Genomic DNA, 13,931 nt, shown 5'->3' on the forward strand with positions numbered 1-13,931 from the left:
TCTCGTCCTCCACAAGGGCGCGGTTCTTTCCGCGCAAACGAGGGCTCGTTTCGCCGCATTGTTGAAGACGACGACGATGACGACGCCTACGCAGACAACCGCGACGACCACGTCGAGGTCATCGACAGTTTGCAGCTGAACATGGTGTCTCTCGACGCGAAGTTGTCGCCCAATCGTGAACTGTTGAGGTTCGAGGGAGCGATGAGCGGCCAGGCAGTGCGAGTCTTGATCGACAGTGGTGCAGAGCGCAACATTGTGCGTCCGGGTCTCGCGCAGCACCACCAAGGCCACGGCCGAGCGCTTTGATGGCACGACAACCCCGGCGCGTACCGCACAGCAATGTTTGGAGACTGTCTGCTTTGATGGCAGAGTCTTCAACGATGTTTCTCTCATTGATGTGAGGTATCTTCAAACCAAGACGTGATTCTCGGTCACCTGTGGTTAGTGCAGTTCAACCCGATCATCAATTGGCAAACCGGAGTGATGCCCTTCCCCAACCAGCGTGTAGTACATGACTTCGGTTCCGTGAACAGCAGTCTTGAGGTGGCGGGACCGACGGTGGCTTCAGTGGAAGTGAAACCGGAATTTCTTCAGCACCCGCTTCCCCCGAACCTGCGGCAGCAGCTCGATGACCATATGCAGGCAGGCTACTTCAGTATGCCGTTGGGACCGAGCTCACTAGCAGCGCTGGGACACCAGACCTTACCACGCATCTTTGACGACGGTGACGATGGTACAGGCGCGTCGCCGCTGTGTGTTCTTGCGGCTGCGGAGTCCGAGAAGAAGGTGAAGGCTGACGAGTACGTCGAACTGTATCATGTCACGGTGAAGACGTCGCTCAAGGTGAAGTCCGTGCCATTGCAGCTTCAAGCGGTTCTTGAAGAGTTCGCAGATGTCTTTCCAGCAGAGCTGCCACCTGGATTACCACCAAGCCGCTCCATCGAGCACGAAGTGGTCTTGAAACCAGGGGTGACGCCAAGCAACCGAGCTCCCTTCCGCCTCTCGAAGGTTGAGCAGGAAGTATTGGACATCTTTGTGGCAGAGCTGCTGAAGAAGAACTGGGTCGAAGTGTCGGACTCTCCCTGGGTATCGAACATCTTCGGCGTGCCGAAAAAGGATCCCGCGACGGGCAAGTTCCCATCCCGCTTGGAGTGGTTGCACTCGAACAACCCGCACATGCCGATTCGATGGGTCATCGACTATCGCTTGGTGAATGCCGCCTCGGATGTGGCTAAGATCCCGCTACCGCACATCGAACAACTCTTCGATCGCATGGTGGGCGCAGTGGTATTCTCTATTCTCGACCTCGCGAGTGGATACCACCAAATGCGCATGTCTCCGACGTCAAAACAGTACACGGCATTCAGGACGAACCATGAGATATATCATTGGAACGTGGCGCCCATGGGTCTGGCCGGCATGCCATGCACGTGGACACGCCTGATGCGCAAGCTGCTGAGTCATCTACTGTTCGTGGTCGTTTACCTTGACGACATCTGCATCTTCTCGCGATCGATGGCTGACCACGTTGAACACTTACGACAAGTCTGCGAAGTCCTGCGCGCTAACAAGCTTTACGCCCGTCCTGACAAGTGCGACTTCGGACAAGCCTCGGTGGACTTCCTTGGCCACACCATCTCTGCTGATGGGTTGCACGTGGACGCTCGCAAGACTCGAGCCATCGCAGAGTGGACCGAGCCATGCAACATCAAGGACCTCCAACGCTTCTTGGGCCTCGCCGGGTACTATCGTCGCTTCATCCACCAGTTTGCGACGTTGGTACTGCCCCTGAGCTCTCTGGCCAAGAAGGATGTCGCTTGGGTATGGAACGAACACCAGCGCCAAGCTTTCAATGCCATTAAGCTCGCGCTCCAGCACGCTCCGGTGCTTCGTCTGCCGGACTTTGAAAAAACATTCATCGTGACAACGGATGCCAGTCATGCGTGCATTGGTGGAGTGCTCTCTCAGATGCATGATGGCAACGATCTCCCCGTGGCTTTCTTCAGCAAGAAGCTGGGACCTCACGAGCTGAACTGGCCTGTTCACGAGAAGGAGCTCTTTGCGATCAAGCAGGCGCTTACACGTTGGCGTCATTACCTCCATGGAGTCTCGTTTGAAGTGTACACGGACAATTCGGCGTGCAAGTGGTTTTTGCAGCATCCACGCCTGTCGGGTCGCCTGGCCCGCTGGCTCGACTTCTTTGCGTCCTTCCAGTTCACTCTGCATCATCATCCAGGAGCTTTGAATGTCGTTTCGGACGCGTTGTCGCGCCCCCCTGATGCTTCATCGAGGCCGGGGGAGGAGCAGGAGGATTGTGAGTCCAAGACCGGGCCGGTTGTAGTGTGTACGGCGTGTTTGACGTCTACCCCATGCACGAACATTCGAGACGTGGTCTCACGACGTACCATGGCTACGGCGAAGCTCCAAAGCATACCGTCCCGGGATCAAGCTGTGATGCTGGCCGTCAAACAGCCAGCCACAAAGGCACTCGGAGTTGGCACAGCACAGTGGCGCATGAGGTTGAACGCAGCGTCAATGGAGGACAGCACGGTGATCAGCTCACTTCAGCTGGATAACCAAACGAAGCGGGCGTTTCAGAAGGCATACGGCAGAGATCCAGTCTTCAAGCCACTGTGGAAGTCCAGACGCTCGTCGGAAGAGTACGAAGTCATTCGCGGGTTGATCTATTTGAAGAGCAACGACAGCCTACGCCGCCTCTGTGTGCCAAACAACCGGAAACTTCGGCTCGATGTCATTCACAACGCGCATGATACGGCGATCATGGCGCACCCAGGCATCCGTCGCACTCAGCTTGCTGCGGCACAGTGGTACTTCTGGCCGAGCATGGATCTGGACATCAAAGCCTACGTTCAGAGTTGTGAGTCATGCATGAGGTACAAGTCAAGCACCGGACGAAGAGCAGGAAAGCTTCAGCCGATCCCGTTGCCCGCTGCGTGTTAGGATGTTGTCTCGACTGACTTCATCACGCATTTGCCTGTATCCGACGGCTTTGATGCGATCATGGTCGTGGTGGACAAGCTGTCAAAGCGTCCAGTCTACATCCCAACGCACACCACGGCGACTGCGGAAGACATTGCCAAGCTGTTCTTCAACAACGTCATCCGGTGCTATGGTATCCCATCGACCATCATCTCCGACCGGGACCCGAAGTTCACGTCGAAGTTCTGGAAAGCACTGGTACAGCTGGTGAAGATCAAGACAGCGATTACGACTGCCCACCGAGCGCAGGCCGATGGCCAAACTGAGCGTCAGAATCGGACTCTCGAGGACACGTTGCGATGCTCTGTTTCGTACCATGGCAACGACTGGAATGAGCACCTGCCCATGATTGAGTATGCACACGCAACACTGGTGTCCAGCTCGTCGAAGCTGTCGCCCTTCTTCGGCGACACCGGTCGTCACCCTAAGAACCCATTGGGTAGTATGGAGAGCGATCAGCCGGTGGCGAGGTCTCGTGTGGAGTACGCGTCTCGATTTGTTCAGCATCGTCAAGAGGTGATCGAACGTGCTCGGAAGAATCTGTTGGATGCGCAAGAGGCTCAAAAGAAGTTCTACGACCGGCGTCGTGCAGCAAACCCATTCAAGGTCAGTGATCTAGCCTTGCTGTCGACGCAGGACCTGAACATCTCGCACGCCACCGCGGAAACGACGCTTCGCTCACGGAAGTTCATCCCGCGCTTCATCGGTCCGTACCCGATCCTGGAACTTCACGGCAACGTCGCGCTGCTGGATCTACCGGCCAACTTGAATCACATCAGCCCACGCTTCAACATCGACAAGCTCAAGGTATACAACAGCAACCCTGATCGCTTCGTCGGCCGTGTGATCCCGAAGTCGACTCCCGTGATTTTCGACGACGATGACGAGCCACTACACGTTGTCGAAGCTCTGATCAAGAAGCGCATCTTCAACCGCCAACCTGAGTACTTGGTCAAGTGGCACGGGCTCCCTCGCCATGAGAACACGTGGGAACGCGAGCGCGACATCAAACACGTCAGCCACTGGGAAGCGCTGCTAAAAGATCTTCGCCAACGCAATCGAGTGGCACGGGCCTAGTGGAATTCTCTTGAACAGCGTTTTGACGGTAGTGTTCCTTACATCGGGGTCTACGGTACTACCAACTTCAACTTCGGCGACTTCAACGTTCAAGGTGCCGCGACTCGCTCAAGTCGGGGGGAGTGTAATGATCTGCACGTGCAAGAGCAGAACACAACCACATCATCAGTTGAGTCCGCACGCAGAGAGCCCAAGTCGTCGTCTGCATACTCACCGGTTGCGCAAGCTCCTGCTCCGGCACGCCTCAGCCAACCACTTCATGTTTAGGACCGAGCGCCATGAGGGCGCCCTCGGGTAGATGGATAGCAGCAAACAGACAAAGACATCAATTCAGTTTCCATTTTACTCGCAACACAACAAGCACAACCAGAACCTTACACTTACGAACTGCGACCTCCCCCGGGACGCTTGTCGCCCGGGTAAGGTAGTATGTTGTTCGACATATCATGTGCCACAAGCACACAGTACCGGTAAGGCAGCAATGGCGCCGAAGTACTTTCGTGCACTTTCGAGCACTGCGCGAAACAGCCCTACAGTAGCGCCAACGCTTTCGTCGAGATCTTGCGAATCCGCTCCTGCCTCATTCGTGAAGTTGCCGCCTCGAACTAACAGCTCAAGTGATGTGGCTGCTGCACCGTCTCGGACTCGCGGCGGCGGCGACCATCACCCTGCTCTCTTCCCCTGCAGCGGCCACCGAGCCTCGCTGCTTCCCTGCTGATTTCCTCTTCGGGTCGGCCACCGCGTCGTACCAGGTGGAGGGCGCGTGGAACGAGGACGGCCGCACTCCGAGCATTTGGGACGACTTTTGTCGTGAACAGCCTGGCTTCGAGTGCGCCAACGTCGACGACTTCTACCACCACTATGCGGACGACATCAAGCTCATGGGGGAGAAGGGACTCCAGTCCTTCCGCTTCTCCGCCTCGTGGTCGCGCACAATGAACTGGGACCCGGAAGCGCGACGCATGCGCCCACGCCCCCGGTCTCGTCTTCTACCACGCGTTGCTTGACAGGTTGGTTGAGAGCGGCATCTCTCCGATTTTTACCATTTGCCACTGGGACCTGCCCACGAAGCTGCACAACAAGCTCACCCCTCAGGGATGGCTCAACCCGGAGATCATCGACCACTTCGTGGAGCACTCGACGTACAACGAATTCGGTGACAAGGTCGACTTCTGGACCACCTTCAACGAGCCACTTCCTTCGTCGTGTACGGCTACAACACGGGTCTGCACCCGCCAGGATTCTACGACTCGCCCACGCTGGTCTACGAGGTGGCGCACAATGTGCTCCTGTCACACGCGTACTCCGTGCAACGGTTCAGGGATCTCAATCGAGTGGTGTTGTCCAGCCTAAAGCGCATGGGTATCGTACTCAATGCCAATCAGTTCTACCCTCTTCGGGAGAACAACATTGAAGATGCAGAAGCTGCGGAGCGCGCGATGAACTTCAAGTTTGGCTGGTAGCTGCTGCCCCTCACCTCCGGCGACTACCCGCCCGTCATGCGCGAGCGAGTCGGTGAGCGTTTGCCTCGCTTCACGACCGAGCAGACCGCTCTAGTCAAGGTCTCGTACGACGTGCTGATGTTAAACCACTATTTCGCTCGCACCTATTTTCACGGAACATGGCTACAATCTGATTACGCGGATCCTGTACACCCTTGCCGCCGCTATCGATGCCGCCCGCAGCCATGGCCAAGGCCATCATCTTGTCGATCCTGGAGGCGCAGCTGGGCAAGTATGTGGCCGGCCTGCGCAGCGACTCGCTGGTCGTGGGGCTGTGGAGTGGCGAGCTGGAGCTGCGCGACCTGTCACTAAAGCCGCATTCGCTGGCCGAGCTGCAGCTGCCCGTAGCCGTGACCAGCGGCAGCGTGGGCCGCGTGCTGGTGCGCCTGCCCTGGAACCAGTTGGGCAGCGCCAGCATGGCCATCACTCTCGAGGGCGTGTTGGCGCTCGTGGTGCCCAACACGGAGCCGCGCAGCGCGGCCGAGAAGAATCAGCTGGAGCTGCTGCGCCAGCACCGCCGCTTCGCCGCGCGCGTTGGCCCGGGTCAGGAGCAGCACGAGCAGCAGAAGCCCGAGGAGGACGAGGGCACCTTCGTCTCGAGACTCACGGCCCGCATCGTGGCCAACCTGCAGGTGACGCTGCGGGACGTGCATCTGATCCCCCACGCCCACATCACCGCCAAATGCGCTGGTCGTCAGTACAGAAGGCGCTGCTGGAGCAAAAATTGTACGTCGAGGCTTTCAGGACGGAGCTGCGCAACGATTCACCATTGGACCCCTCGACGAGGCAGGGCAAGTTCAAGCAGCGATATGAAGAAATCTACCCGCTGGATGTGGTGCTGCTGTTACGCGACGTTGCCGAAGCCGCCGAGAAGCGTGCGAAGGAGGAAGTGGAAGCTTCGGCCAAAGAACACGCTAAAACACAGGCGACTCATGGCGGAGGTGGCTCGTGGTACTCGTATTTCGTCGTCGGCGAAAGTGAATCTGCTCCCGCGTCAAGTGAAGCAGCGGAGGAGCACGTATTGTCTGCCGAGGGCTGGGAAAATCTACGCGAGGCTTACAATAACGCTGTGGAGAAGGCTAGCAACGCACACGAAGTGCCGATTGCAGTTTCAGCTGACAAATGGCTGTTTCAATCCAACGCACACGAGAGTTTGTTCGTGACTGTAATGTTCAATGGCTCGCTGGCTGTGAACATTCAGCCAGAAAACGAGGGGACGCGAGCTTCCAAGTGCAGCACTTCGACCTCTTTAACGGGCTCGCACACGATTTTCGGTTCCATTCGTTCTGTAGCCCGGCATCGTCGCTATCGCCGTGGGAAGGCCCGGGTACGTGCTGCGTCAGTATCGACGTGAGTCGTCGGGCGGTGCTACAGACCCAACGGCAGGGTGACGATGACGTGGAAGCCACGCTGAAGGTCCGCGTCCGCAGGGAGCCTGTCCGGATGACGGTTGATAAAGGTTACGGCTATCGACACGGCTGGAAACGACAGGAGAAGATCCCCGTCGACTGCATTGGCGGCTACACGTGACCCAGATTCACGTGTTGCTCGGACGGCAGGAGCAGTTGGTGGACTGGTCTGACGAAGAACTCCGCGGCGTCAACAAGATTGTGAAGGAGCTGTCGATTGAGTTTTCACTTCACACGCAGCTAGCTCATGACTTTCTTCACGTACTGGACGGAAAGACGTGGAGGCAAGGCCGCTGCCGCAACTGGGCATCTACGCTGCCGTTCCCAAGATCTCGATATGCCTAGTGGAGGAGCAGCTTGTGGCGCTGGGCCAGATCCACTCGTCCATAGTTGCACAAGCCGCGACCATTGCCCGGGATAACGGTAGGCTCCTGTTCTACTTCGAGGATCAAGATCATGAGAGTGGCGACGAAGAGAGTGCGACGGATTCCGAAAGCACGATTGATGAAGGTACAAGCAATGCCACTGTCGTTCCCGTTAATAACATCCGAGAAGAAATTCCTGCTGGAGATGGAGCTGTCGCTTGGATGTGTGGAGCTCAACTTGCGGGAGTCGGCTGCTAAGGACGCATTTATCCTGCGGGCCTCGCAAACGTCCTTCTCGATGGAAGCGTACTCAGCCCTCCAGGACTTCCACGCACGATTGAAGGCCCTTGTGATGGAAGATAAACTGTATTCGCCCGAGTCTCGCTACTACAAACTCATTTCTACCGGTGAAGACGACGCAGGCGAGACTCCACACCTGATCGCTATCGACGTCACGGCGTTTTCTCAGGATAATGGAGTACCGAGAGTACAAGAAAGTGGCCAGGCATCGCAACTGGAGGCAGACGTGCAGTTGAACGTGCTGCATCTGCAAAGGAACCCGTCGTCTGTGGCGCTGTTCTACCGCATCATACCCGCGTACGCATCTGCAATTCAGTCTCATGACTATGATCTCCCGTCTGAAGATGCCACACCGCCGCGAAGTTTGCCAGCAGAGAAGGAATCTACAAAGGAGTCACCCCCCCGGTGGTGACCATGAGATGGAGGCTGCTGCGTTAACCAGTCTGCGCTCTAGAGGAAAGCCGCTCGTTATAATACGCGCGTCGCTGGTACAATTCAGTCTGACGTTTAACAAGGACCAGCTTCATCGCCAGCTTGCGCGTCTCGACATCAGCAATGCCGGTGTCAATTACACGAGCTACGATGTGGAAGGCAAAATTTCTGCTGACGAGGACACGTTCGAGGTTACTGGTCATGTGGGGGACTTCGTGGGCACGGACTTGAGCACGTCGAAGCATCCGCTGTATTCGCCGTTGCTGGGTCTGGACGAGGAGGAAACTCGACGTCGCGTTGCCTCCGGGATGGAACCAGAGGCGCAGCTGACGTTCGCGTTTGTGAGCTACCCAAAGACGAGCGACCAGACCTCTCTGCGCCTGGCATTCGAGCCGATCCGTGGTGTACTACCATCAACATGTCTTGGAGCTGGTGGACTTTGTGCTTGAAGGCGTACTTGGCGCGATGGTGAGTCACGCGCTGATGAATGCCACCCAGCTGCTACTGCGCGAGGACGAAGCTAGCGTCGTGCTAGACTTGACCGTTGAGAAGCCCACCCTGATTCTCCCGTTAAGCTTAGTATCTGGACAGACCTCATAAGCAAATGGAGGTGCTGGTTGAGCACGAGGTTGGTCCAAAGTACTACATGTGCTAGTATTTCCTTATTGTGCTGAATATATGGATGCCGACACTTCTTCTGAACTTAGCAGGGGTCAGATTGCTCCTGCAAGAGACAGGAGGTTGCAGTTGATCCCGGACACCAAGGAGGTGCCCGAGGTGAGGTGTGTACCAGTGCTCTACTACTGCTGCATCGCGAGCATCTCATGTTTTTGCTCTCACGAGAAGTGAACTTTGATTGGTTATACCACTTCGAACTGCCACACAGGGGTCACCAGCACGTCATTCAAGAGCAAGTACGTCGACGCTTTGCAGTACTTGTCACTCGACGACGCTCTGTGACTGGCGACGACTTCGTCGAGGCTATCAAACACGATTTCGTCAACGCCTTCGTGCTTGTCGTACTTGATGCCGCGCCGGAGATATCGAATCGCGACTTCGTCACGCTGTCCTAGGCAAAGAAGATAATTAGTTCAATGAAAATATCTTGACGAACAGATGTACTGACCAGCCCCGCTGCATCGAGCGCGCTGTCGATTTTTAGACGAGCTTCGTCCACCACACCGGGGACGACGACCGTGTCCGACGCTTTCACCGATATTTCGCGCGTGCGCTCGCCGCGTGAGATCGTCCTCTTCAAATTTTTCTCCTTCGAGTGGTGGAATGTGATCTCCGTCTTCACGCGCTTATCTTCTTCAGCTCTCGCATCAGCGCGTCTGTTTTCATTGAACGCACGAACGCGTTCTAGCATTTTTCCTCCAATGGATCCCTCGTTTATCGTCAAGGCTGTCCGTCGATTTGAAGAGACCGCGAGTAGCTTCAGTTCTGGTCGGCATCGCGCGGTCTCGTTGTGATATCGCTTCAATGCCCGAAGATTGGACTCGACCAATGCACGATCCTTTTCTCGTTGTGCTCTAAACTCGAGACGCAGATTGTCCATATCACTATGGTTCTGTACTTGCTGCTGTCTAAGCTGGTGCCGAAGAGCCGGCAATTCGCGTTGCAGGTCCTGAATCATGCGTTGCTGGATCTCATTGGACTTGATCCCTTTGTCGATAAGGTCTTGTTGGTGCTCAATCGTCTTGCGGTGGTCTTCGTTGGCCTCGATCTCTTTTTTCATGGCATCGCGCAGCTCTTTGTTCGTCTCATGCAGTTGCTTGATCGTCTCGAGCTGCTTGCCGAAGGTAATGCGCTGCTCCATGATCGTCTCGCGCTGCTCGTCGAGGTTCTTGCGCTGCTCCTTGATCGCCTTGCGTAGCTCTTTGATAGTATCGTCCGCTCGCTCGCGCATCTGCAGCTCGGCATCACGAGCATACTCAGCCGTCTGGCGGTGGTGGCGCTCTTCTAGCAGGTTGCGCTCGAGATCTCTGCAGTTGGAGCACATGAGAAAAGAGGGCATCGCTCACTGAGCGACTCACTATGCGACGGCGTCGCGTCGCCGCGACGCTCAGACACGAACCAAAACGCCTTTGATTGGTTAAAAACCATACGCTTTTTAGCTCAGTTAGGAGCAACGACTGGTCGAAAAGACCAGCATAGGGTTAGGCCTAATCGAGTCAGCTGGCCTCATTGGATTTGTGTATGGACGTTGGTACCCGGAGCGGCCTCGTGAGCGTAGCAAATCCAGCGGGCCACGAAAGCCTAGCAAGCGCCCAAGAAACTCGGATGCTCACGATGGAGAGCCCTTCCTGAAGCACATTAAACGAGGGCTCACCGCCGCTCACAGACAGCTAGAGGGTTCGTCAAGTTCACGTGTAGTCGTTGGTGCTTCCTTGCAGCATGGCAGCGGTGGCGATCCTCCCCCTTCGCAGCCCAGCAGCACACCATGGTTCCTGAAAGGGTGATCACCAATATCGTGGTCACGTAATTATCGCGCGTCGACGTGTACATGTATTGTTCCAACAAGTTGTTGATATTGAAGTGCAGTTATCGTGTCGAGTTCCCAGCGCTAAGTTACAGCGAGCTGCGAGTCTCCCCCGCACAGGTTGCCGCCACCAATGCGTCGAACTCCTGAATAATTAGGTGTTTTGTACAAGCGCAGCGGTGGAAAACCCATTTTTCGAGAGATGAAGTGAGCCACGTTTTCAAGCCCGACGACAGTCCACGGCTTTGCACTAGGCCTGCCTGGCGAGCAGTAGGCAGCTTAGTTTTAGTTTTAGGGGGCGGCGTTCCTCAGCTAGCTGGCCGACATTAAGATCGGCCCGCCCCCCCCCCCCCCCTACCATGGCGCGCTAGCAGCCTCTGTGTCTTCCAGCACTTCCGCCCCGCGACTTCACCATGCTGTCGGTGGCCTCAGCATCGCGGCCCTAAGCTCAGCAGCAGCAACCAAGTCCAGCCCAGTCCGGCACAAGCCCACCCAACACCCCAAGCAGCCCACCTTCAGCCCGCACCCATCAAGCCCCATGAAGCATCCGTCCTTGCGCCGACATTGCAGGCCCCCACAGCGCGTGGTGCCAGAACTAGCCCCGGCCCAAGTTCCCCGTGCAGCCCAAGCCCTCCAAGCCGTCGAAGCACCACCGTCCACCCTGCCCAAGCGGCCCCAGCAGCACCAGCAGCCCCAGCACACCAAGCATCCACCCACGGCTGGCTCCGCCGTCGGCTGCCATTGCGCCCCCACCGTGCGGTGGTGGCATCGGCACTGGCGCGGACGCCCAGCAGCCCGAGCAGGCTATGCATTTCAAGGAGCCCATGCATTTCAAGCAGCCAGTCACCCCATGCGCAGGCGACTCTACCGCCACTGCAGCCATTACGCCCCATCGTGCGGACGGCGGCATCGGCGTCGGCGTGGATCACGGCGCCCAAGCACCTCCAACAGCAGCTCCGGCAGTCCAAGCAGCCCATCAACCGCAGCATCAACAAGTAGCTGATGGCCTCGACAGCTCCGGCGCCCTCCCCACCTTCGCCCCTCTTCTTCAACCTGGGGTGAGGCGCCAAGCTGCCGCGGACAACGGAGCTGTCACGAAGCTCGCTCGTTCAAGGGCATGCGGCGACCATCGCGACCAAGCCACTCAAGTATGCATCATCACACACCCAACAACCAACTCCAGCCAAGCACCCATCAAGGCGACCATCCAAGTCCACCTCGCCATTTCATCGGGGGCTACCTCGCACGGATTTACTGCGAACCCGCTGCGAGGCATGCCTTCGGTGATCTAAGGACGTTGCCTTTTGCCCCAAACGTGTTCACGGAAAAGGTTTGAAAATGAGCGCACAATGTTCTTGGCAGATTTCTCCTTCGCAAAGCCCGGTGACTGACCCGACCACATGGACGAGAAGGCCGTGTCTCCATTTACCTCCGCAGCCTTCTTGAGCGCAGCGAGTGGTGCTCCAGCCGTGGGGAACTCTGGCGCTGCAGCACAGCTCCCGCATCACACGCGTCACGAATCCTCGAGCTGGTCGGCCCGAGAAAATGTTGGTGATCGCCGTCTCCAGAGCTTCCTCCCCCGTTGCAGTCGCCGCCCGCTTCAACATTTGTCGATGCAAAGCCGACGTCTTGGTCTCGTCGGCGAGCAGGAAGACGGTACCCATTTGCACTGCGGTTGCACCAAGTGCACTTGCAGCTAGAACCCCTCGAGCGTCGCCGATTCCACCCGTTGCAATCACCGGGAGCTTCACTGCGTCGACGATCTGCGGGACCAACGACATCGTCCCAATCTGTCGTGGGAAATCCATGGAGCTGTTGCGGTACTGCTCACCAGAGGAGCTAGGCTTGTTACCCTCTCTGGGTAGGAAGACAGCTCGATGGCCTCCTGCCTCCACCCCCTGAGCAATGATAGCGTCGCAGCCTCGCTCTTCGAGCCATACAGCTTCGCGCACAGTGGTGGCGGACGAGATCACGAAGGCGCCAGTGTCCTTGACGCCTTGCAGCATGTGAGGAGCCGGCAGGCCGAAGTGGAAGCTCACGACTTCAGGCTGGAGCTCCCGCACCAGCTCGAGACTCCCTTCGTCGAACGGCATCCGTTGCGCCCCCTGCGCTGTCAAGTGAGCGAGGTTCACGCCGTACTCTTCGTAGTATGGAGCGAGGATATCTTGCCACTGCTTGTCCGCCTTAGCGTTGGCAGGAGGCAGCGAGTGGCAGAAGAAGTTGAGGTTGATCGGCGCCGTCGTCGCGGCTCGGAAGCGCTGCACGTGCTCGCGCACTGCGTCCGGGGACAGCAGAGCGCAAGGAATGGCGCCGAGACCTCCGCCACGGGCCACGGCAATGGCGAGGTCGCTGGCTTGCGCGCCGGCCATCGGAGCTTGGAACAGCGGCACACGCAGCCCCAGACGCTGGATGATTCGGAGGTCGCGCCACGCCATGATGCCCGTTGGTTGCTTTATTGGGAGCGGCTCGTGCTTGAGAGCTCGCGGAATCGGAAGTGAAGTGGAGACTTTGAAGTGAGGGCGCTGCGAATTGATGCACATCAAATCATTAGTTTGGATGGTTTGATGAGTGGTCTGGCGAGGAGCTGATTCGTTCGTTAGATTTGTCTGGATAGGAGAAGTTCGTCCACATCTGCTCGAGCCTCTTTTTGTTCTTCACCGACGTGGACACTGACGTCCACCTACCGTTTCCGGCGGACATCTTTGTCATCGGGCTGAGGGGAATCTGCACAATTTACGTCACATGACTGTAGGTTGAAGTTGTACTGTACCCTCAACTTCTAGCAACTAAGGCCGCCTCAAGCTCAGGCGCAGCAACGACCTCCAAGCAACACTCTAGTCACTTTACGCAGTGCCATACAGAGGAAGCCAAGCCTCACTCGCCACTCTACATTCTGGAACTGCCGTAAAGGCTCCCGGAGGGCAACGAGCCGTCGGCTCTCGAACGATGCCAAGCAAGCTTCCTGTATCTGTTGAGATGACACGCCCATCCCATTGACTGTGGGGCCAATCCTCACGATGAGGTGTTGTTATTGTTAAAGAGAAATATTGCACAATTGTTGACGCATAAACTAATACTGAAGTACTGTTTTCTTGACTGTAGGCGTGCACTGCTGGATCGAGATATCGTCCAGGTGAAGGTCGCCAAATACAAGGGCAGAAACGCTCGGAGTCGTACCGTTCTGCTCGGGGCTCTTGCTGGACTTCTTCGTTCGCTTCATTTGCTCCGGAATATCGCGGAGTGCGTTCCTCAGTGCAGCCGTGTACTCGTCTCCCAGTCCCACAGCTACTAGGCACAAAGGAAGTTCCAGAGCTTCGGCTTGAGCTGCAATAGTCTGAGAGGGGATGTCCTGGATAGGGACGAC

The 13,931-nt window shown here is 57.0% G+C and overlaps 5 protein-coding genes across 5 annotated transcripts; 3 read left to right on the forward strand and 2 right to left on the reverse strand.

Annotated features, from left to right (window-relative positions):
- Positions 1-4,697: 4,697 nt before the first annotated feature.
- On the forward strand, positions 4,698-5,540 carry PHYSODRAFT_262298 (hypothetical protein; the record flags this gene model as incomplete). Its single annotated transcript, XM_009541576.1, has 3 exons — positions 4,698-5,056; positions 5,088-5,233; positions 5,269-5,540. The coding sequence occupies 3 exons, from the start codon at positions 4,698-4,700 to the stop codon at positions 5,538-5,540; spliced, it is 777 nt and encodes a 258-aa protein (XP_009539871.1).
- A 224-nt stretch (positions 5,541-5,764) lies between these two features.
- Positions 5,765-6,037, forward strand: PHYSODRAFT_535894 (hypothetical protein; the record flags this gene model as incomplete). Its single annotated transcript, XM_009541577.1, has 1 exon — positions 5,765-6,037. A coding segment is annotated over one exon (273 nt), but the record flags the coding sequence as incomplete, so codon positions are not given.
- Positions 6,038-7,593: 1,556 nt separating this feature from the next.
- Positions 7,594-8,134, forward strand: PHYSODRAFT_358102 (hypothetical protein). The gene has a single exon (XM_009541578.1). The coding sequence runs from the start codon at positions 7,652-7,654 to the stop codon at positions 8,063-8,065; it is 414 nt and encodes a 137-aa protein (XP_009539873.1). The 5' UTR covers positions 7,594-7,651; the 3' UTR covers positions 8,066-8,134.
- Positions 8,135-8,945: 811 nt separating this feature from the next.
- Positions 8,946-10,102, reverse strand: PHYSODRAFT_262281 (hypothetical protein; the record flags this gene model as incomplete). Its single annotated transcript, XM_009541579.1, has 3 exons — positions 8,946-9,149; positions 9,212-9,419; positions 9,624-10,102. 3 exons carry the CDS (start codon positions 10,100-10,102, stop codon positions 8,946-8,948), a joined length of 891 nt encoding a protein of 296 aa, XP_009539874.1.
- Positions 10,103-11,855: 1,753 nt separating this feature from the next.
- PHYSODRAFT_262293 (hypothetical protein) lies at positions 11,856-13,002 on the reverse strand (the record flags this gene model as incomplete). Its single annotated transcript, XM_009541580.1, has 2 exons — positions 11,856-12,052; positions 12,078-13,002. 2 exons carry the CDS (start codon positions 13,000-13,002, stop codon positions 11,856-11,858), a joined length of 1,122 nt encoding a protein of 373 aa, XP_009539875.1.
- Between the last annotated feature and the right edge of the window lie 929 nt (positions 13,003-13,931).

The sequence above is a fragment of the Phytophthora sojae genome, assembly GCF_000149755.1.
Source record: "Phytophthora sojae unplaced genomic scaffold PHYSOscaffold_26, whole genome shotgun sequence".
In the NCBI taxonomy this organism is placed as follows: Eukaryota; Oomycota; class Peronosporomycetes; order Peronosporales; family Peronosporaceae; genus Phytophthora; species Phytophthora sojae.

What these genes read in the sequence shown, in the direction of transcription:
- PHYSODRAFT_358102 (XM_009541578.1), top strand. Translation starts at nt 7,652, where the DNA reads ATGGAAGCGTACTCAGCCCTCCAGGACTTCCACGCACGATTGAAGGCC.